This window comes from Ahaetulla prasina, chromosome 16 (genome assembly GCF_028640845.1).
Source record: "Ahaetulla prasina isolate Xishuangbanna chromosome 16, ASM2864084v1, whole genome shotgun sequence".
NCBI lineage: Eukaryota > Metazoa > Chordata > Lepidosauria > Squamata > Colubridae > Ahaetulla > Ahaetulla prasina.
The window spans coordinates 346,330-366,023 of NC_080554.1; the positions used below are offsets into that span (position 1 = coordinate 346,330).

Sequence of the window (19,694 nt, forward strand, 5' to 3'; positions counted from 1 at the left end):
CGTACTGTACCACTTGGGTGGGGGCAGCCTCACCAAATAAATGGCTGAGCCAGAGCGCCACCTCGTAGCAAAGGCGGCAAAAGGGATGCTGTTGTGAAACCAATTTGTTTTGCCGCGGGTAGCGGAGAACTCTGCATATGCTCAGAGGCCCAGTCATTCACTAGACCAGACCGCTTCTCTTTGCCCGCTCTTGGGCGGAACCAGCGAGGAGCGGGACGCGCATGCTCAAAAGTACGGCTTTCTCCCACCCTTTCCCTCCTGCGGCACTTCGATTGGTCACCACCTCAGGCTCGCCGTGGTGCCTCATTGGGTGAAGAGTCGAAGGCCGCTGCGCCTCGATTGGTGCGTCGGCAAATGCGCGCGCAGGAGCTTCCAAGCCAGGGCGGCGATGGCGGACGGAGAGTTGGGCGGCGTCCCTGACGCGCTCATCGACTCGGACGGCGTCTTCAAGTACGTTCTGATTCGCGTGGAGCCCGCGGGCCCGGGGCCCGGCAAAGACATCATCCGCGGACACGCCTGGGCCGAATACCACGGTAGGTGCGGCCGGCCGGCCGGCGGGCGGGGCCGCGATTGGGAGGGGCTCGGGGAAGACGGGCTGTGGGGGGGTGGGGCTCCGTTGCCCGGCAACGGCCGCCGTCCTTGCCCGGCCCCGGCCCCGCCCCCTCCCGGCGCCCGCGGGCGCCACCCCGCCCAAGGAGCCCCTCCTGGCTCGCCCACCTCTCCCTCTGCTCGCCCTCCGCAGCCGACCTCTTCGAGCAAGCGGCCGAGGAGCTGGAGAAGCGGGGCTTCCGCTGCCGGTGTCTGGGGGGCGGCCGGATCTCCCACCAGAGCGGCGCCAAGAAGATCCACGTCTACGGCTACTCCGTGGTAAGGAGCCCGCGGAGGCTGCGGGGGGGGGGTCGCCTCCCTGCCTGTCAGCGCGGCCCAGAGTCGGGGGCCACCCTGAGGCCATCCAGCGCAGCCCCGCACGCGCTGATTCTGCCGTGGCTCTTCTCCTTGGAAATACTTTTCCCAGCCGCTTTTATTTATTTATTTATTTGATTTGATTTGATTTTTATACCGCCCTTCTCCCGAAGGACTCAGGGCGGTGTACAGGCATAATAAAAAACCGACAATACAATATACAGATTTAAAATACGATTTAAAAAACTTATTTAAATTAGCCCAATGATTAAAATTTACCATACTAAAACCCCGTTTAAAATTAATAAATTTAAGATTAAAATCCCGATTTAAGCCAGCCCCGCGCGGATAAAAAGGTGAGTCTTGAGTTCGCGACGAAATGTCCGAAGGTCAGGTATTTGGCGTAAACCCGGGGGAAGCTCGTTCCAGAGTGTGGGAGCCCCCACAGAGAAGGCCCTTCCCCTGGGGGCCGCCAGCCGACATTGTTTGGCGGACGGCACCCTGAGAAGTCCCTCTCTGTGGGAGCGTACGGGTCGGTGGGAGGCGTATGGTAACAGCAGGCGATCCCGTAAGTACCCAGGTCCTAAGCCATGGAGCGCTTTAAAGGTCGTAACCAACACCTTAAAGTGCACCCGGAAGGCCACAGGCAGCCAGTGCAGTCTGCGCAGGAGCGGTGTTACATGGGAGCTACGTGTAGCTCCCTCTATCACCCGCGCAGCTGCTTTCCCGTCCCTTGAATGATCTGCTGGTCTTGGCTGCGTCCCTGAGAGACCAGGGGTTTGGGGGTCTTCGCAGAGGGAAGAGATCTTCCCTTCCCCCCCCCCCCGCCTCTCTTCATGACGTCAGGGAGGGGTTTTGGATAGTGGTGAGTTTCACATTTTTTTACTACAGGTTTGTAGTAACCGGTTTGGTGGGCGTGGCAGGGGAAGGATACTGCAAAATCCCCATTTTTTCCGGATAAGCTGGGACTCAGGAGGTAGAGAATAGATGGGGGTGGGGCCAGTCAGAATTTTTACTACTGGTTCTCCCAACTACTCAAAATTTCTGCTACTGATTCTCCAGAACCAGTCAGAACCTGCTGAAACCCACCTCTGGTTTTGGACCCTCCTTGGTCCTCTCCGTCCAAGGAAGGCTAAAGATTCAGGAGGCCTTCCGTCTCTCCTCGCAGGATTTGCTTTCTGGTTTCCCAGCAATCTCCTCCCAAGAAAAGTCGCCAACTTATTTCTGCCTTTGCCCATTAGCAGCAAAGAGGAAAGCTGTAAAGTCAATTGATGCGGGGTTATTTTTCTTCCAGGAAGAATCCTGGGGTGGGGGACGACAGCCGGGGGATAGGGAAGGTCTAGTGGCCACGTTAGGTTCCTCTGTAAACCTGCCCGGGGTGGAGGGTGATGTAAAAAGGATTCAGAGATTCGTCCCGGTAGGGCAGAGCTGGGATTTCAACTGAGCCGCAGCTTCGCTGGCTTAATTTGCCAAAGACACTAGCCTGCCTTGCCTCTGGTATCTTACAAGGTGTTGTGTGTGCGCATAGTAATGTGGCCGTGCTTTTTGCAGGGTTTTGGCCGAGCAAAACATGCCATTGCCACAGAGAAGCTGAAGGCCAGGTACCCTGATTATGAAGTCACCTGGGCCGATGAAGGATACTGACCACTGCCTTTAAGAGTTTACCTTTGCGACCAAACAGCAGCAAGCGGGAACTGATGCGGGAAGCCGGATGGCCTCTGGATCTGTGCTATGGACTGCGCTGTGATCAAACCTATTGTGCCTGGCTTTGGTATAAGGAATAAACGATTGTGCTCGCTGCCTAAGGTGTCGTGCTCCCTCACGCATCTTCCTGGATCCACTCACTTCCTGCGGTGTCTTTTGATTAAGAGAAACAGCGGTGAAGGGAGGAAGAGAGTTTTATGTTTGTGCGGACTGGGGGAAAACGCAGAGGAAGCAGCTGAAATAATAAGCATGGACACCTGCACTATTTAGAACGCAAACTCAGAAACGTTGTTTTCATCTGCCTGCCACAATGGTTCCGCTTCACATGTATACAAAGCACAATGTTCCCATTGCAGTTTTAAGTTGCTTTGTTTTCTTGATAACTGTAGCCAGTAGGTTTCTTTTTCTCCTGGAAATCACTGTAATTGTAACATTTTCATGTAACATGGAAAGCTGTAGGGAACTGCTAGAAAGGGAAATAACATGGCCCTGTTCTGAGCCTGATCCAAACTGCAGGCCGCGGAGGGCTTTTTCTCTGCATGCTCCTGTCCCTCCAGCATGGAAACATTGATTTCTTTGGCAGTTCAGGTCGGTGGTAAAGCAATGCTTAGGCTTGTCCTGCTAATGACCTGCGGATGAGATTTCTGGACAGCGTGCAAGTCTGCAAGATCTTTCCTGGAGATTATGACTTGATTGCACGAAGTCCAAGGGCACCTTCACGGAAATGAGGTTGGATCTCTTGCATGTGAGAGCGACAAGCTCTTGTGAAACCTCACTTTCTTGGAAACAAGGGTTTTGCAATCTGTTGCAGTCTGGTTCTTGGGGTGTATTTAAATAAAAAGAGTGTATAACTTGTGACTCACCTGAACTGGAGACAGATTTTCAAATTCCTACTGGATAGCAAGGTGACTAGAGTCCTTCGTTCTTTTCCATCCAAACAGCTGCCTTGCTGTTCATAGCAGCTCTGTCTGTGGCGTACAATAAAAAATAGACCGCTTCCCAGGCAGCCTTGCAGAGAGATTAGAAATCCCAAGGACAGCAAGAGGCTGGAGGAGCCCTGTGGGAAGAGTCTCCCAGCAGCCCATTCTCAGCAAGAGGCCTCAAGGACGACATGCCCTCCAATGTTGCCCAGAGCTCCTGTTCCAGCCAGGAATTCACCAGAGATGCTGGCCTGAAGAGCCTTTTCTCCCATTCCTGGGGCAGGCAGCAACCAAGCCAGAGCTGAAGTTAAATCAGAAAGGGTCCGATGTTTGATGCCACCTCCTCTGCCTTATTAAAACAAAAGTCTGGTGGAAACAGACAGTGATCAAACAACTTTGCCCATAACAAGGGAAGGAAGCTGATACTTGGTGGCGCAGGGCCACAAGGGCATTGGTTTGCTTGGTAGAGTAGCACGCAGCTGCAGTTCTCTGCTTTTATTGCTCCAAGAACATGAGCAGGCCATTAGGACCCTCTCCCCACCGAAGATGGGGGTGAGCATCCTGCTCGTGTCCCCCTCCCTGTGGCCAGTCCCCACCCTGTGCCTGGGGCGTGCTTCCCTCCTACTCGGCCCCTGCCGCGTGTCTCGAAAGCAAGGTGATAGAGAGGTTGAAGTCCAGGTACATTGTTGCTGGAGCAGCCTTTCCTCCTCGTTCTTCCCAACTGAGCAGGCTTGATCTTGCTGCTAGGCAGGCCCAGGATGTCGGGGTCCTGGGGGCTGCTGTCCTTCCTGCAGATGCTGATGGGTGAGTTTTGGTTTGGGGGAACCAAAGGAAGGAAGGAAGGAAGGAGCCAGCCAGCCTGAACACCTGCTCCTCCTGTGGCCATTTTACATCTGCTGGAAAGTTCAAAGCCTTTCCTGGGTTTTGAAATGTGCCCTTTGGGCTGTGCTTGTGTTTGTTTAAGATGCAAGAAAAGTGGTTACTTGTAGATAGTAAACATTCTCTCGGCTTCTCCGTCTGCTGGCATTTTCCTCTAAATTCTGCCGGTTGACACCTTCGTAGGTTTTGGGAGAGAGTCAGAGGTTTATCTCCAATCCAGAGAGCTGACTGTTCAGTTCTCTACTTTTTGCATTCAGGTCCTAGTAGCCCCGTGAACTCTTGGATGTGAACTCCCTAAATGGGGTCATTAGCACCCCTCATTTGCCCCTGGGGACTCAACGGGTTCAAGCTTGTTTCTTGACAAACCTGGTTCATGTCCCGCTCTCAGAGAAGGCTTAGGCGCTGAATCGATTCCATGGCGCTCTCGCTGCCTTGAGCCATGGAGAAGGGCTAGAGGAGGAGCAGGTGGACCAGTAGATCCCCTCTGAGAGCCACCCATTTGGGGTTTCTTTGTCTCCTAGTTGGGCCTCCGTTTTATGTCCAGGCTGTGTTTGTCAACCGATGTGGGAGTCCAAGTGTGTGTGATTTTGTGTGTGACTGCTGGGATTGTTCAGATGAAAACCAGTGTGGTGAGTTGATCTCCTCTCTGTTCCTTTGGGATGAATTTAAGGCAAAATTGCAACAAAAAAGATGGGCTTCTCGCCATTCTTCTCCGGCCGTCCAGCACATACCTGGCCATTTTGGAATGGATTCCCATGCCAAAAGGCTTGTGAACAGGATCAGTTCCAGACAATTCCTGGCGATTAAATCCTGTCCTTGAATTGTTGGAGCCTGAAGTCACTGTTCAAACCCCAAGAAAGGAGGCCCCAAGCCCGCTCCCTGCCCGCTGCTGCTACTTTGGAGTCCCAGGGTCCACCAGCCCTTTGGGCAGGGGCAGGAGATGCTGCCTGAGGGGGAGGGGTGGACTGCTGGCTCTTCCCCTCCACCCAGGCTATCAGAAGGCTTCGGCTCTGGGGGCTCCCTTCACCTGCAGCTTCGAAGGCACCACGTGTGGCTGGGAGGACATCAGCAACTCAGCCTACCGGTGGGAACCAGCCCAGGCCAGAATCTCCACATGGGGGCTGGAGCCTCCTTTCGACCACACGCTGGGCACGGATTTCGGTAGGGGGGGGAGGGGCACAGGAGCCGGAAATCCTTGGTGAGGCTCTTCTGGGGGAATGGGGTGGGGGGGAAGAGTCCTCCTCGCCTGGAAGGCCTGGAGTTGAAGCAGTCCCAGGGAGGTGCCCTGTGCTGGGGGCATCCGCATCCCATTTTTCCTCTTGCCTTTGGGGGCTTGTCTCACCCCAAGATGAGCCCTGGGCGGCTGTGCGAGAGCCGCTCTCCCTCTAAATGTCTCCGTTGCCCTGCGGTGCAGGCTGGTACATGACGGCTACAAAGCAGAGAGCAAAGCCAACGGCCACAGCCCGGCTGCGGTCCCCCCTGTTGCAAGGAGCAGCTGCTGCCTGCGAGATCCGAGCTTGGTATCTCCTGTGGGGGCCAGGTAGGCTGACAGAGAACCAGCAGTGGGGCGGGCCAGTGCCTTGCATGATTTCCCCCCCACCCCCCACCCCCATATGCTCCTAGATTGAGATGAAACCGATCTCCTCCTCCTGGCTGAAGGAGCTCTGCCATCTCATGGAGATGCTCTTTTGAACCCAGGTCTTAATGAGACTCGGCAGCCTCTCCTGACCTTGGAGCTGATCCAGGGAAGTCGCACCGTCTGCCTGTGGCAAAGCCCTCCAAGTGGCACCTACTCCTGGCAGGAGCTGGTGGCCTACACCGGTCACATCCCAGGCAGCTTCCAGGTACCTGGCGCCCGAGCCCAACCCCCCTCCAACCGACGGGAGCTCCCCAGCCTCACCTGGAGTCTTTCCCTCCTGGCAGGTCACCTTCTCCTCCACCCAGGCCTTCTCCTCTGCAGCACAGCTGGCCCTGGACGATGTGGAATTCAGGAATTGCGGCTTCCTAAGTAAAGTGGCGGGCGGGGGGGGCTTCCTTTATCTCTTCCTGAACTTCTCTGCAGTCTCCTTTTCAAATAATGGCCTCTCCAAGGAGGTCCCGTAGGATGCTGTCTCTGTGATATGCAAGCCACTCTTTGCTTGCTCACGGCCCATGCAGGCTGGGGATGATGGGACTTGTGTTGCAGCACTTCTAGTGGTAGGAGAGACAGGCAGACAGACAATGGATCGCTGCAGCCAGTCCCCAAGGTAGAACTTGAATTCTTACGAATGAAGCAGGATGAATGCAGCCTAAAGGGACAGTCTGGAAGCCCCCACAGTTGGCTGCTTTGCTCAGAGGCCTCCGCCTGGTCTTTTGGCCCACCCGGCTCCTTTCCCCGTCCCTCCTCCTAGCTCCCCAGACGTGTGGCTCAAAGGCGTTCCACTGCCAGCAGGGTGGCTGCATTGCCGCAGACCGGGTGTGTGATGGCACCGCAGATTGCAGGGCTGGTGAGGATGAAGACGAGCCTAAATGTGGTGAGCACTGGGGAGGGGAGGGGGGCAGGATCCCCTCCGTTTGGCCTTGGAGGCCCAGACATGCTGGGAGGGAGCCTCACCCTGAAGCCGGATGTGCAGGTCTTCAGATGGTAGTGCAGGGTCCTGAGGTGGCCGGGGAGGAAAGCTCCTGCTGTCCCCCTTGCGGTTCTCGTGCGAGGATCCTGAATGTGATCTCATAGATCACGTTGACAGCAGAGGCTTGTGGCTTCTCTTGAGCAACCTGCAGGCCTCTTTCCTCTCGCCCGCTCTGGCCAGCCCAGTCGCAATTCCCCTGCCATTCTAAACTGAGTAGCTGGCAGGCCTGCCAAGGAGAGGCTGGCTGGGGTGCCTCTTCTCTTGAATAGCCTTGGGTTCCAGAGAGCTCGGGAGTGATGGTGGTGAGGGCCCTGCTCCTCTGTGCCCCTTGCCCTACTCCAGGCTGAGCTGATTCGCTTTGGGGTTTCACTCTCGAAAGCCAGGGGTCTTTCCCCCCAGGCAGGCAGGCTGTCTGTCGTTAGGTCGGTCCATGGTCTGAGAAGGGCCAGCATGTGTATTTGTCTCCCCCCCCACCCACCCCCCGTAGCCACCTTCACAGCGTGTTCCTTTGAGGATAACTGGTGCCAGTGGACGGTGGTACCCAACACGACTCTTCCCTGGCTACGAAACTCGAGTTTCCACCTGGGCTTTCCGCCTGCCGGGCCCTCACGGGATCACAGCACCAACAGCCGGGAAGGTGAGGAAGCAGGAATGGCTGTGTTTGTCTGAGAATGCAGCCTCGGTTCAGAAGCGCTGCGGCTGCAGGAGGCGCCTCTGGACTGCTCAGGGTCTCTACTATCCTTAGAGCGCAAGACTTTGACCTTATTCCAGGAGAAACATCGCACGCACACACACACACACACACACTCCCCCCCCGCCCCCGCTGCTTTCTGCCTTGAGGGAGTTTGTATTTTTACTCAATCACTGCAGATCAGTGAGGCAATAAAAATCCACAGCTCCACCCGAAGTAGTCAAGACAGGCCCTGCTGCTTTCTGCCCCTTTTTATTTATTTATTTATTTGTCAATCATATATAACAGGTAAAAGTATAAACATAATTTGGATACATGAAAAGAGTAAGTAAAAAGGAATATTAGGACAGGGATGGAAGGCACGCAGGTGCACTTATGCACGCCCCTTACAGACCTCTTAGGAATGGGGTGAGGTCAACAGTAGGCAGTCTAAGCTTAAAGTTTTGGGGGTTTGGGGAAGAAACTAAAGAGTCAAGTAGTGCATTCAAGGCATTGACCACACTGCTCTGGGCTGCCCTGAGAGAAGCCTGTGGCTCTGGCAGTCCGTGGGAGGGGGCTCCCGAAGGGGAAGGGCATGGGAGGGGTGCTCTGGCCCCTCTTGCTGGCTTCTGTGCTTGGAGCCCTTTTGTCCCCTGGCTCCGTGTGCCAGTCAAGGTAGACCATTCTGCTCTGGATTTGGCCGTCCTCCTGGAAGGGAAAAGATCTGCTGGGGTCACCCAAAGCCCCAAGCCTCTCCGGGCAGAGTTAACGTTTCCAAGGGTTGGAGTCAGTCAGGTGTGGCCTGCCGGAGGAGAAGACCAGCCGACATCCCTGCACAGCTTGCTCCATTCATTGCAGGCTTCTTCGCATATGTCGGGACCCAGAAGCTGGAGCTGCACGAGGGAAGAGCTCGGCTGAGCAGCCCAATGCTGGCCCCGGACGCCAACCAATCCTGCTACGTGAGTCGCCTGACCGTCCCTCAGGCCACAGCTGGGAGAGTCTTGGAGGTTTCCCTTCTTGCTTGTGGTCAGAGCAGTCCCTTTGCCTCTCTGTCTTGAATCCCCCTCTGGGGGTCTTCCCCCAGAAGGGTGGGTAAGAAGGAAACCCCTCTGTGGCTTCCCAGAGAGCAGAAGCCTGGGTCGCCTCAAGCCCCCCGTCCTGCCTGGAGTTGCTTGAATCCAGTGGCAGGTGAGGAAATGGAGGCTGGGGTGCCCCTCCCTCCCTCCCATCCAGTGACTTTGGCTGGCTTTCTTTCCAGCTGGTCCTCTACCTCCACCTGCATGGCTCAAACAGCAACAGCCTTAACGTCTATAGCCAGACTGTGGAAGCCTTGCAGCTCGTCTGGAGCCGCACGGGGGACCTGGGCAATTACTGGTTCCGGGAGAAAGTGGATTTCGTGGACACGTTGAAGATGTTCAAGGTAGACGGAGCCCAGGTGCCCGAACCTCCCAGGTGGAGCAGGCTGATGTGGGCAGTGGGAGGCCGCTGGTAGCCCCGGGCTCCAGCTCTGACCCTGTTATTGCCCTGCATCGATCAGCTTGATTTTGATTTTCCTCCCAGATTGTCATCGAGGGCAGGATTGGAAGGGAACAGGAAGGAAGCATCGCTCTAGATGACCTTCATCTGTCTCCTGGCTGCAAGTTGGTGCAGGACAGTGAGTAGGAGAAGTAGGATGGCCGGCTGAGCAACGGTTGAAGCCCTGTCCTGTCCCGTCCCCCCCCCCCCCGCTCTTGTCGGAAGCCCCGGGGTAGCAAGGCCATCTCAGACGGGCTCACAAACTATCTGAAGGGAGGAGGGGGGGGCTCTTGAAACGCCTGCAATACCCGAGCCCCCTCGGAAGCCCTTTGACTGGACCTGTCTCTTGCACTGAGGTCTTGGTCTTCGGTCCTTTTCAGACCAGCTCCCGACTCCTGCCGCGCTGGAGCCCTCCGGCCCTTGCCCCGAGGGGCAGTTCGCGTGTGACCAGGGCAAGCGATGCCTTCACCTCCAGCTGCTCTGTAACTTTAAGGCCGAGTGTGACGACGCCTCTGACGAGCAGCAGTGCGGTAAGGGACGGGGCAGCCGGAGGCGGAGGAGCCCTTTCACTTTCCGCTGGGGGGGGGCGGGTTGAAAAAAGCAGTGGCTCGGTGTGCAGGGATTCTTTGAAATGGCAAAGCCAGACTGGGCCATGGCCTTCCCAATGTGGGACCCAGGCCCAAGTAGGTAGTAGGAAACTCAGTCAGTGAAAAAACAAACTTTATTCGAACAGCTGAGAAATACTTCATTCCCAGTGTAGTTCAACTAAATTAAAGCAAATTCCTCCCAACACAAATTCCTCAGTTCTCTTGCAAACCTTGGTCCAATTAGGCAAACTGCCAAAGGCCTTTCTTGGCAAACATTCAGAAGTCACAAATACAAAAATAAATGCAAGACCTAGACGAAGCAGAAGATGCAGCTACCAACGTTGTTTTCCGGCAAAGAGTCCAAACGGCATTGGCCTGTTTTAAGCCTTATGGGAGGGGCCAATCATCTCTTGGCCCTACTCCCGAGTCATCCTCTTTGCTTGAGCTGCTCTTGCCTTCTGGTAGCTCCTCTCGTGTGCATTAGGAACAGGCTCCTCCTGTTCCTCTGCCTCACTACTATCAGTCTCTGGAGGCTCCGGAGTCCTCACATCATTCCCTGATGGCCCTGGCCCCACCTCTGCCTCCGACACAGAGCCCTCATCCGGGCCTTCCCAGGACTGGCCCACACTCTTCCTCAGCCTCATTGCTGTCCAATTCCGTTGCCAGCTCTGCAGGCTGCTGGCGGACTACAACACAATGGGGATCCCTGAGCCTCTTTCCTCCACCAGCTCCTGAAGAGCAGCGTTGTGTCGAGCCTGTCAGTTAACGCCTGCCCTTGAGATGCAAATCTCGATGCCTTCCCCTCTAGGAGGGACCAATTTTGCCAAGGGCCCCGGGGGTTGGATGGACATCAGCGTCGGCCGCCTGCGATGGACTACTAGCCGGCTCAGTCCTGTGGGTAAGAGGGTCGCAGGAACATGGCCCTGCCAGGTTAGAAGTGGGACTGGGGCCATGCCATGGAGGAGGAGGAGGAGGAGGAGGAGGATGGGGTTGTAGCTGTCTTCTGGTTGACCCGGGGCCCACCATTATTCTCTTCCTCCTCAGGGCCAGCTTTCAGTCTGCAGGAGGGCTCTGGGCAAATGTTCTCCATGGCCCGGGCTACTACTCCTGTGTTGGGCCCTTCGGGTTTAGGCTGTGTGCTGCAGATGGACTTCACCACTGGCCCAGAAGGTACAGGTGCTGCCTTTGTCTCCTTGGCACAGCCAAATGCTGCCCGGCACTGAAGCCACCGCCTGCTTCTCTCCTCCCCATCCTGCAGGCTTCCTCGCCCTTGCCATCGCCGATGGGAGCCTGGGCACCCACTGGTGGGCTTGGTTTGCCCAGAGCAACGGGACCACTTCCTGGGCACCGGCCACAGTGCCTCTGGGCGCAAGAAAAAGGCCCTTCCAGGTAGGGGGGCTGTCTCCAGTCCCTTGGTGGGGCCTGGGATGAAGGCCGAGGGGAGGCTGCCACTTGGGGGGCAGCTGCACTGGGAGGAAGGAAGAGCAGAGAGCTGCAGGTGAAGCCATTGCCCTGTTTCTTTTTCCTCAGCTTGAACTGCTTGCCAGGGCTGATCTCGGTGGCTCCTGGGGGGCCTTGCCACTTGCTGTCAGCAATATCTCCTTTGTGAACTGCAGCGCCGAAGCCCCAGGCTCAGGTACCAGCCCCTGCCTGCCCTGCCCCTTCGGTTTATAGAGAAGAAAACTTGTGCTGCAGGCGTTGGGGGTGGGGGGCATTCTTTGCCTCATCTGTTGACTGTGGCTGATCTGGGAAAGATCCCCAGCGATAGCCTTGCTGCTTGTTCTTCCCCAGCCCCCCAGGCAGGGCTGTCCTGCAATTTTGAGACCGGCTGGTGCAGCTGGTATCTGGAGCAGAACGATGGCTTTGAATGGAGGCTGAGCAAAAGCCGAAGAGGGGCTGTGGACCACACCATAGGCACAGGTAGAGTCACAGAGTGGCCGTAGTCTGGCTGGCATGGGTGGTTGACTTTGAAGCCCCGGGGGGCTCGGAGGTCCACCCAGAAGCCTCAGTGGACTCCGCTCCTGCCAGGAACAGGTCATCAGCCCCGGGAATGACCTTTCATTTTCTCTTGCTCAAAATGATGTTCTTGCTCAGAAATCAGAAGCATTTTAGAAAGACGAGCCGTGAGCCAAATAGACCCAAATCTAATTCACAATTCCCCAAGCTGTCTCTCTTCAACAAAGCTCAAAGTCCTGCACTATTCTTACCCGACATAAATGGCGAAAATAAAAGGTCAGATAAGGAATGGAAGCCACTGGGAGTCAGTCGTGGAGCCCTTTGCTGTCCGGCCAGCCAGCATTTTGCAGTTCCCCTCTCCTCTTCAACAGGCTCTTTCCTGTTTGCGGATCCTGGTGGAGCCTGGAATCCAGGCTGGCGTGCCCGGCTCGTTTCTGCTCCCCAGGCGGCGGCTGCTTCAGCCGCTGTCGAGGCCTTCTGTCTTTCCTTCTGGTATCGCATGGATGGCCCCCAGATTGGTAAGCCTTCAGACTCCCCTGCAGGAGCTGCTGCCTCTTGCTCACCCTCCAAAGAGGTGGCCGGCTAGGAGCGGAGGGGTAGGTGGGTGTGTGTGTGTCAGATGGCGGTTAAGCTGTTCTAGCCCCGCATTAGAGAACAAGCCTGCAGGTGGGCAATAGTGGCCCCCTCCCCTCCCATCTTAGCAGCCTTCGCTCCATCTTGTGCAGAAGGCTCAGAGGTGAGCGAGGGCTTCCCAAAGAAGGCCCTCACTCTGGATCCTGCCGCCTTTCTGAGCTGTGTTGCAGTTGTCCGGGAAACGCTTAAATCTTCCCGCCATCTTCCGTCTGCTGGCCTGAGTGATCTTCTGTGATCGGAGGCTCCGTGATCTTCCAGCGAGCCTTCCGTGAGTGAAGACGGCATCCTGAGTGGTTTCTCCAGCATGAAAGAACAGCTGTGTGGCCCCCTTCAGAACGTTTACACGCCCAACACAGATGCATAGACAGAGAATTTGGTTTTGCAGGGACCCTGGCCCTAAAAGTGAAGGAGGCTGGAGAACCGGAGCAGGTGCTTTGGACCAGGAGGGGGAGCCACGGGGCAGTTTGGCATCCAGCATCCTCCTCCATTTCCCCCAAGCCTGGTCAGGATTACCAGGTAAAAAGACCCTAACCCTCTCCTTTGCATGAAGAAGACCCAGAGCGCGGAGCTGATCTCGGGAACATCTTGGAGGAGTTAGGTTGATGCGGCCTCTCCTTGTCAACCAGACAGCTGCTCACAGCGCTGTGTCCCTTTAGGGTGGGGTCTCAAAATAAATAAGCCCTGTTCTGAATCGAGGAAGAAGCAAGAAGAGTAGAATTCGGACTGGCTAGATCCCTCTGGATAGGTTTCTTCCCCAGATTAGAATAGATTTCCCTGTACCGTTGAAAGTCTTCCGCAGATTCCAGCGGGTGTCATTCTTTTCTTGATGCCCTGAGGGCTAGAAACTTGGGTCTGCAGAAGGGAGTCAATAGTTCTAGCTCTCTGAAGCGGCTTTTGCCACCTGTCCTGCAGGTGATCTTTGAGGCTCTTCGGGATGGCTTCCTGGGGAGCATAGCTTTGGATGACCTCATGGTGACGCCTGGGGCCTGCCCGGCCCAGAGGCACTGCTCCTTCGAGGGTGACGAATGCGGCTTCTCGGGCCCCAAGCAGCAGGCATGGCAGCGGCAGAGTGGCACCGGGGGCCAGGGCCCTCCCGTGGATCACACCATGGGCGAGCCGAAAGGTAGTGGGCAGCAGGGTGCGCCTTTTTGTCCCTGGGGAGGGTGGGGCTTAGAAGCCCTGCAGGGAGACCTGAGAAACACTTTGGGGCACCTGCAAATGAGGCATGCCAGATGTGGGGCCAAATTATAGCCTGGCTCAGGAAGGCAGGTAGTATGTGCTTTACTAATAGCAGGTATCACCCTTGAAGATTTTATTTAGGCGCCTTACTGTTTTCCCCCTCCCTCGCAGGGCATTACATGATCCTCCAGACTGGTGCAGACAATCTCCCTTTGGGGCAGGTGACTGTCCTGCGCTCTCGCGCCTTCCCTCCTCTGCTCCGCACCCACTGTGTCTCCTTCTGGTACTACCAAAGCGGCAGTGAGCCAGGTGAGCAGGCAGTGGCGCCATCTGCACTCTCGGCGGTTTGGGGTGCGAGTGCTGCAAGAGCCTGATTCACGGTGCCAAAGACCTCAACTTGCTTCTTGCCCCCCACAAGTTAACACTGGCATTGCCCTTCCTCAGAGACACAGCAGAGGGCAGTTGCAGTCTTCGGGCTCTATTTATTTATTTATCAAATTTTTTATACCGCCCTTCTCCGAAGACTCTTCTGCTCTGTTGGTTGCTCCCCATAGGATCCTTGACTGCTTACGTGGAGGAGGAAGAGGAGAAAGAAGAGGGAGCAGAGACAGAGACGCTCAGTCTGGATCCGACACAGGGGGCAGCCTGGCGGTATGGCAGCTTTGTGGCAAAGGTCCACGGGAGATGGCAGGTGGGCACGGTGGCCTTTTTGAACCTCAGCAAAATGTCTCTCTTGCCTGGAAACAGTCTGAGCTGGCTGGCCACGAGCCTCTTACGCCATCTGTGTTTTCCGTGAACAGGTGGCCTTTGCAGTGACAGGCACTGGCGGAGAGCCAGCCTCTTACATCGCCCTCGATGACATCTTTGTGAAGGAAGGCAGCTGCTCTGAACCAGGTGAGGGCAGCTTCAGTCTCACCTGCTCCCATTTCCCCTCTTTTAGAAAGAAAAAGGAACGTTATGGGCACAGTGGGGGGAGACCCCATCTCGAAGCACACCAGGCCAGAGCATGGTCTCCTTTCTACTTGGAAAAGTTGTGGAGGGGGGGGGGACCAAGGTCAAAGGTAACCGTGTGGTCCTTTTGGCCCAGCCTCTTGTGACTTTGAGTCAGGCCCCTGTGGCTGGAGCAAGCCTCACGGAGACTGGTACAGCTGGGACTGGAAGGAAGCAGCCACCACGTTGCGCTCTCCATCTCCCAAGGAAGACCACACCCTTGGCACCAATGCAGGTTAGTGCTCAGTCCCTGGGGTCGCACGAGAGAAGCTTGGGCTGCCAGGAGGCGTCTGCTCCTGAACACTCGCTGAACCAGCAAAGGGGCTGTGAGTAAGAGGAGTTGGTGGCTCCAGTTTGATGGAAATTGATTAGGCTTGCCTAAGTTTTGGGCTCCGATTATCCATGAGTTATTCAATAATCCCGACACAAGGAAACTGAAGTCGTGGACTTGCTCCATTTAGTGGTTTAAATTCCCCCAGAAAAAGCCCTAAGTAGCTCACAGATCCGGCGAAACCCTGCACTCTCGAGCCCTCACCCTATTCATGCGCAGGGCCACAATGAAGGACAGGCGCGCTCTGGACCATATTTCCTTCCTGCTGTTCAGCTTTCCCTTTGTAGGTCACTATGCCTACGTTGACCTGGCAGTGCTGAGCTTGGGAAAGAGCACCGCACGCCTAGTGAGTGAGCCCCTGGCACCCACCACGGGCTCCTGCCTGCAGTTCCACTACCACATGGACTTCCTTGGCCACAGCTGTAAGTCAGGCAAGGGGTCCTCCTCCTGGGGTGTGTGCCCCCCCCAGACATGGCATCCTGCTGGAGAAGTGGCATTATTAAAGTTCATTTAGCAGGCTCCTGGTTAGAGGAGAGAAACCGCAAGCAGGGCTGGGTCATTGGTGGGGGAGGGAGGAGCCTGCACTTGGGTCTCCAAGCTGACCTTCTCCGCCCCCTGCATTGCCAGCTCCTGCAGAGCTCACAGTGAGGCTGAGTGGGGCGCAGGGGGAAAGGGTGATCTGGACTGACAGAGGCCATCAGAGCTGGACTTGGATGAACCGAACGCTCCTAGTGACCAGCCCTGTGGAGTTCCAGGTATTCTGAATTCAGCCTCCCTCCCTGGACCCGAAGGAAGAGGCAGCCAGCAACGCCAGGTTTTGGGACCGGGCCTTTGAGCCCCAGACATCTGCCTCCCCTTGCCACACCCCTCATACCGCCTCTTCCGAATTAGGGGCTTCACTGCACCCCACATCACGACGTCGGCTGCAGTCTTTTGATGGGTCTCTTTGACCCTCCATGAATCCCACCCCTGCCTCTTCCCTGCCTCGGTTTCCCATCGTGTCCTTCTGAGCCTGAGTGCAGCTCTCTTCCCTTCAGATCATCCTGGAGGCCAGCAGTGGAGCCTGGCCGAGCTCAGGGGTGATTGCGCTGGACGATCTCCACTATGCAGCTGGGCCGGACTGTGCCTCTCCCCAGGCAGACCAAGCGGAAGGTCAGGCCCTCAAGTGAAGTCACAGCTGTGGGCGATCCCTGCAGGGGCCACCTTGAGCTGGTCGGAAGAGGCTCTCGCCATTCCTTTTTTGCCTTGGCAGAGAGCAGCAGCCCCCTCCCAGTATCGACCATCGCTATAGTGGCTAGTGTGGTAAACCCCGTCCTGTTGCTGCTGATTGCAACCACCTGTTGCCTGTGGAAGAGGCGAGGCAGTCGGGAAAGGATGGTGGAGGAGGACGGCAACGAGCAGGGTTTTGACAACATCGCCTTTCGAGATGTAAGGGCTGTGGGGGGGAGGGGCACATGACCCTCTGCTCTCCAGCCAGGCGACTTTTAACTGGGATTGATGGCTGAGTGGGAGCTTCCTCTTGACCCTCCAAGCGGACTGACTCCTCCCTCAAGGCTGTCTGTGCGGCTTCTCCCAATCTCTTGGCTGCCAGCTAAGGCCAGCCCGTCTCTGCCCTTGGCTTCCAGGACAGAATCATCTTGCCCCAGATGGCTCCTGACCCAGCAACGTCCTAGGCTGGCCCCTGCCTTCCCCGTCCGGTCTTGAATCAGCCTATGTTGCTTTGGAGAGGCAACCGGAGCGACTCCAATAAAGGGGAATCCTTGAGACACAGTTGAAATCGGTCTCTTTTCTTGACCAGAGATAGGCAGACATTCACCACGGTTGGAACCAATGTGGGTTGCTACTGGTTTGGGCGAACTGGTAGCGGTGGTAGCAGGAGGCTCCCCCCCACCTGGCCAGACGCTTCTGTGCATGCGCAGAAGCATCGCGAGCGCGAGCAAACTGGTAACAAACTAAACTGAAACCCACTACTGGTTGGAACGTCCCATCTATGGCTACTCAGAAAGCATTTCAACTCACCACACGAGGAAATTAAAATAAACCCGATAGGAGTGTCAGACACAGGAACACTGGTTTAACCTCTTGTGTGAATTCACTGGGTTGCCATCCAAGGTACTCCTTACTCAGATGATCCTTGCTTTCATGGGCCACAAGCAGCCCCCTCCCCCAAAAGCCTCGATCGGCACCCCCCAAACAAGGTACTTGCCTCCCTTCACACGATCCTCTGCTGGAAAGAGGCTGGTGGGCAAGTGACAGGAGAGTGTGTGTGTGTGTGTGTGTGTGTGTGTGTGTGTGTGAGAGAGAGAGAGAGAGAGAGAGAGAGAGAGACTCCTCTTTACTGAAAGTAGGTCTGGACTTTTTTTCCTCAAAACTATCAGTTGGAAAAAAACATCTCCAAAAGCAACACAGACGATTGAAAGCCTGGATAAAAGCAGCCACTGCGAAGGGCCCTGAAGCAACCATGAACGCCATGGACCGCTTTCCACCATCGTGGCCCCCTCCCCACTGGAACCAAGGCAGGGGAGCTGGCCTCGCTTCTTGCACCCCGCCCCCTTCGAAACGGCCCAGGGGGGCTTTGGAAGCCCCAAAGATGCCGACAACTTTTCTTTCTTGCCCCTGGCAGATTCAGATGCTTTATTAGGATTTGGATACTTTGAAAAAGGAAGGCAGGAATGTCGGCTGTGAGAGGTTCGTTGATTCACAACAGGGTTGAGATTTTGGAGATTTCAGCCTTGCAGAGACACCCTGGCCATGCCAGAGGAGCAAACGGCCAGGCGAGATCAGTCGGGGCAAACTGATTTCGAGGCTTTGTCATCACTTCCCTTTGGGGGCCTTTTCGAGGGGCCTGCCGATGTCCCGCCCTCGGAGCTTAAGTCCTGGAAAAGAGCAAAGGGGCAGGAAGAGAGTCAGCATCTGAGCAGCCCGGTGAGGCGGAGAATCTTGGTCGGCTGCGAAAGCACTTGCTGCCGCAGGAGAGGCCTTGGGGAGCTTCTGCACCGTCATTTGTGGCACTGTGTGCGGATGCCAAGCCGGGCACGAAGCCGGGCATTCGGGCCACAGCTCAGCCACGCAGAGGCGGTGTGTTGCGGCGCTCACACTCACCGATGGCTCTCTCGATCTTGCCCAGCACCTGGTTGTTGGGGATGGCCTTTCCGGACTCGTAGTCTGCGATGACCTGGGGCTTCTCGTTGATTTTCTGCAGGGGGAGAGCCAGGCAGCTGCATGGAGCAGAAGGGACGGGGTGGGGGGCCTTCAGCGAGGCCCGGCCCTTCCACCCTGCCGGCCGCTTACCGTGGCCAGGTCCTTCTGGGTCAGCCCGTTGTTCTGCCGGCCCTGCTGGATCACCTTGCCCACCTCCAGCGGGACCCGGTCGTGGTGCAGCTCCTCGGTCTCCCGGTCCAGCTTGGCCGTGTTCTTGGTGATCGAGTGCTGCTTGTTCTGCCCTGCGGCCCCTGCGGGGGAAGGAGCAGCGCCGGCGGCGGTTGGGGAAGGGGCCTCGTCTCGGAGGGGCTCCGGCCGGCCGGCCTGCCCGCCCCCCTCCCGGGAAGGAGCCGGAGCGGCTTCGTTAACGAGGGCGCCTTTGGCCCGCTCGCCCGCCGGCGACACCTACACTTTTTGGAGGTCTCCACGTCTTCGCCTCTCCTCTGAGCCGCCAGCACAGCCTGAAGAGCAACGGGAACGTTACCGGCCCGTGGAAGGAGACCCGCCCCGCTTCCTCCGCCGGGCGCCAGCCGAGCCCCCCACCCCAGAGGGGGCCTTTCTTTCTTGGCCGGCAGGGGGCGCCCTGCGAGCGGGACGGGCTGCTGCTCTCCGGCCCGGAACTAGGGAAGGGCGAGGCGCGGCCCCTCCGCGGATCCTGTTCCAGCGACTCCGGCGGGGGCCTTCCCACGGAACACGAGCCGGAAGCAGCCGGGCAGGCTGAGCGCGCCCGATCGGGGCGGAGAGGAAGGCCCGGGAGACCCCCGCAAGCGAAGCCCATGCAAATAAGGGCTTGGTGGGCGTGCCTCCCGATTGATTGACGTGGGCTCTACGCAGACACTCCTCCCACCGGGAGATGGGCGGGGATTGAAGAGGCTGCGCACGCGCGCTCCTGCCTACCCTCTCACCTGCTTCGATTTGGCTTGAGCCGCGCTGGGGCCCTTCTTGCGCAGCACCGTCACCGTGTCCCAGTCGCTCTCCGCCATGGCGTCTCTGGTTCCTGCCTCCGCTTCTGCTTCTGCCGCCGCCTCTTCGCTGCTCAACCTCCGCAATAGGCCGTCCCTCTCCCCGTTCCCTCCCTCATCCCGTCTTTCCCTCGCGAGGGCGGAGCGCGCAGCAGCCCCATTGGGCTGTCCCGGTGCCACTCAAGACCGAAACCTCAACGGGATTGGCTGAGGAATAAGACTCCTCCCTTCGACGGGGGCTCACGACGTCACAATAACTGTCACGCCTCCACACCGGCTGTTTTGAAGTCCTTTAATAGATCAGCTCTTTTGTCGATCAAGGCACTCCGTCCTAGGATTGGCTGAGAGAAGGGAGTTTTCTGCAAGGCTGTCCCTGGAAATTCTCCCAGAAACCCCTTCGTAGTAGGTTGTACATCCAGCCTTTCATGATGCTCTGTCGTACGATTGGCTGGAATGACAAGAGGCGGTGCCCCTCCTCTCCTGAGGGAGGTACAGTAATCCGAAAGCGACGACAGCCCTCAGACTCCTTCCAGGAGCATGCGCAGAAGGCGCCTGGCCGGCCGGTCAATGTCTCAATCTTAGACGAGAATCCAATTTGCCAGGGAAGCTTCGCTTCTTCGCAATGACGCGCCGCCTGTCATCCCCCCTCCAACCC

The 19,694-nt window shown here is 56.9% G+C and overlaps 3 protein-coding genes across 4 annotated transcripts; 2 read left to right on the forward strand and 1 right to left on the reverse strand.

Annotated features, from left to right (window-relative positions):
- Positions 1–336: 336 nt before the first annotated feature.
- PHPT1 (phosphohistidine phosphatase 1) lies at positions 337–6,519 on the forward strand. Of its 2 annotated transcripts, XM_058159144.1 has the most exons (7): positions 395–533; positions 2,455–4,331; positions 4,928–5,035; positions 5,397–5,567; positions 5,821–5,946; positions 6,105–6,250; positions 6,330–6,519. In XM_058159144.1, exons 2-7 carry the CDS (start codon positions 4,286–4,288, stop codon positions 6,507–6,509), a joined length of 777 nt encoding a protein of 258 aa, XP_058015127.1. In that variant the 5' UTR covers positions 395–533; positions 2,455–4,285; the 3' UTR covers positions 6,510–6,519. The 2 variants fall into 2 exon arrangements, with proteins under 2 accessions (XP_058015128.1, XP_058015127.1); XM_058159145.1 differs by lacking the exons at positions 4,928–5,035; positions 5,397–5,567; positions 5,821–5,946; positions 6,105–6,250; positions 6,330–6,519 and adding an exon at positions 743–867 and having other exon boundaries at positions 337–533; positions 2,455–3,465.
- A 19-nt stretch (positions 6,520–6,538) lies between these two features.
- On the forward strand, positions 6,539–16,930 carry LOC131185995 (apical endosomal glycoprotein-like). Its single transcript, XM_058159141.1, has 23 exons — positions 6,539–6,919; positions 7,503–7,652; positions 8,544–8,644; positions 8,944–9,105; positions 9,246–9,339; positions 9,581–9,730; positions 10,596–10,685; positions 10,832–10,957; positions 11,046–11,176; positions 11,318–11,423; positions 11,579–11,707; positions 12,115–12,261; positions 12,762–12,892; positions 13,289–13,499; positions 13,727–13,864; positions 14,110–14,246; positions 14,356–14,449; positions 14,643–14,780; positions 15,164–15,298; positions 15,504–15,631; positions 15,914–16,028; positions 16,129–16,304; positions 16,502–16,930. The coding sequence occupies exons 1-23, from the start codon at positions 6,688–6,690 to the stop codon at positions 16,547–16,549; spliced, it is 3,069 nt and encodes a 1,022-aa protein (XP_058015124.1). The 5' UTR covers positions 6,539–6,687; the 3' UTR covers positions 16,550–16,930.
- Positions 16,931–17,477: 547 nt separating this feature from the next.
- EDF1 (endothelial differentiation related factor 1) lies at positions 17,478–19,144 on the reverse strand. Its single transcript, XM_058159229.1, has 5 exons — positions 18,983–19,144; positions 18,487–18,538; positions 18,168–18,328; positions 17,979–18,072; positions 17,478–17,752 (listed from the first exon to the last, which is right to left on the reverse strand). The coding sequence occupies exons 1-5, from the start codon at positions 19,058–19,060 to the stop codon at positions 17,691–17,693; spliced, it is 447 nt and encodes a 148-aa protein (XP_058015212.1). The 5' UTR covers positions 19,061–19,144; the 3' UTR covers positions 17,478–17,690.
- Positions 19,145–19,694: the final 550 nt, after the last annotated feature.

Excerpts from the sequence above, each read along its gene's own strand:
- PHPT1 (XM_058159144.1), top strand. The coding sequence starts at position 4,286 with ATGTCGGGGTCCTGGGGGCTGCTGTCCTTCCTGCAGATGCTGATGG. Across the intron at positions 5,036-5,396 it reads TTCAGATGAAAACCAGTGTG|GCTATCAGAAGGCTTCGGCT; the intron begins GTGAGTTGATCT and ends CCCTCCACCCAG. Across the intron at positions 6,251-6,329 it reads ACATCCCAGGCAGCTTCCAG|GTCACCTTCTCCTCCACCCA; the intron begins GTACCTGGCGCC and ends CCCTCCTGGCAG.
- EDF1 (XM_058159229.1), bottom strand. The coding sequence starts at position 19,060 with ATGGCGGAGAGCGACTGGGACACGGTGACGGTGCTGCGCAAGAAGGGC. Across the intron at positions 18,329-18,486 it reads CGTGGAGACCTCCAAAAAGT|GGGCCGCAGGGCAGAACAAG; the intron begins GTAGGTGTCGCC and ends CTTCCCCCGCAG. Across the intron at positions 18,073-18,167 it reads CCCAGAAGGACCTGGCCACG|AAAATCAACGAGAAGCCCCA; the intron begins GTAAGCGGCCGG and ends CTCCCCCTGCAG.
- LOC131185995 (XM_058159141.1), top strand. The coding sequence starts at position 6,688 with ATGCAGCCTAAAGGGACAGTCTGGAAGCCCCCACAGTTGGCTGCTTTG. Across the intron at positions 10,958-11,045 it reads CTTCACCACTGGCCCAGAAG|GCTTCCTCGCCCTTGCCATC; the intron begins GTACAGGTGCTG and ends CCCATCCTGCAG. Across the intron at positions 11,708-12,114 it reads GGACCACACCATAGGCACAG|GCTCTTTCCTGTTTGCGGAT; the intron begins GTAGAGTCACAG and ends CCTCTTCAACAG.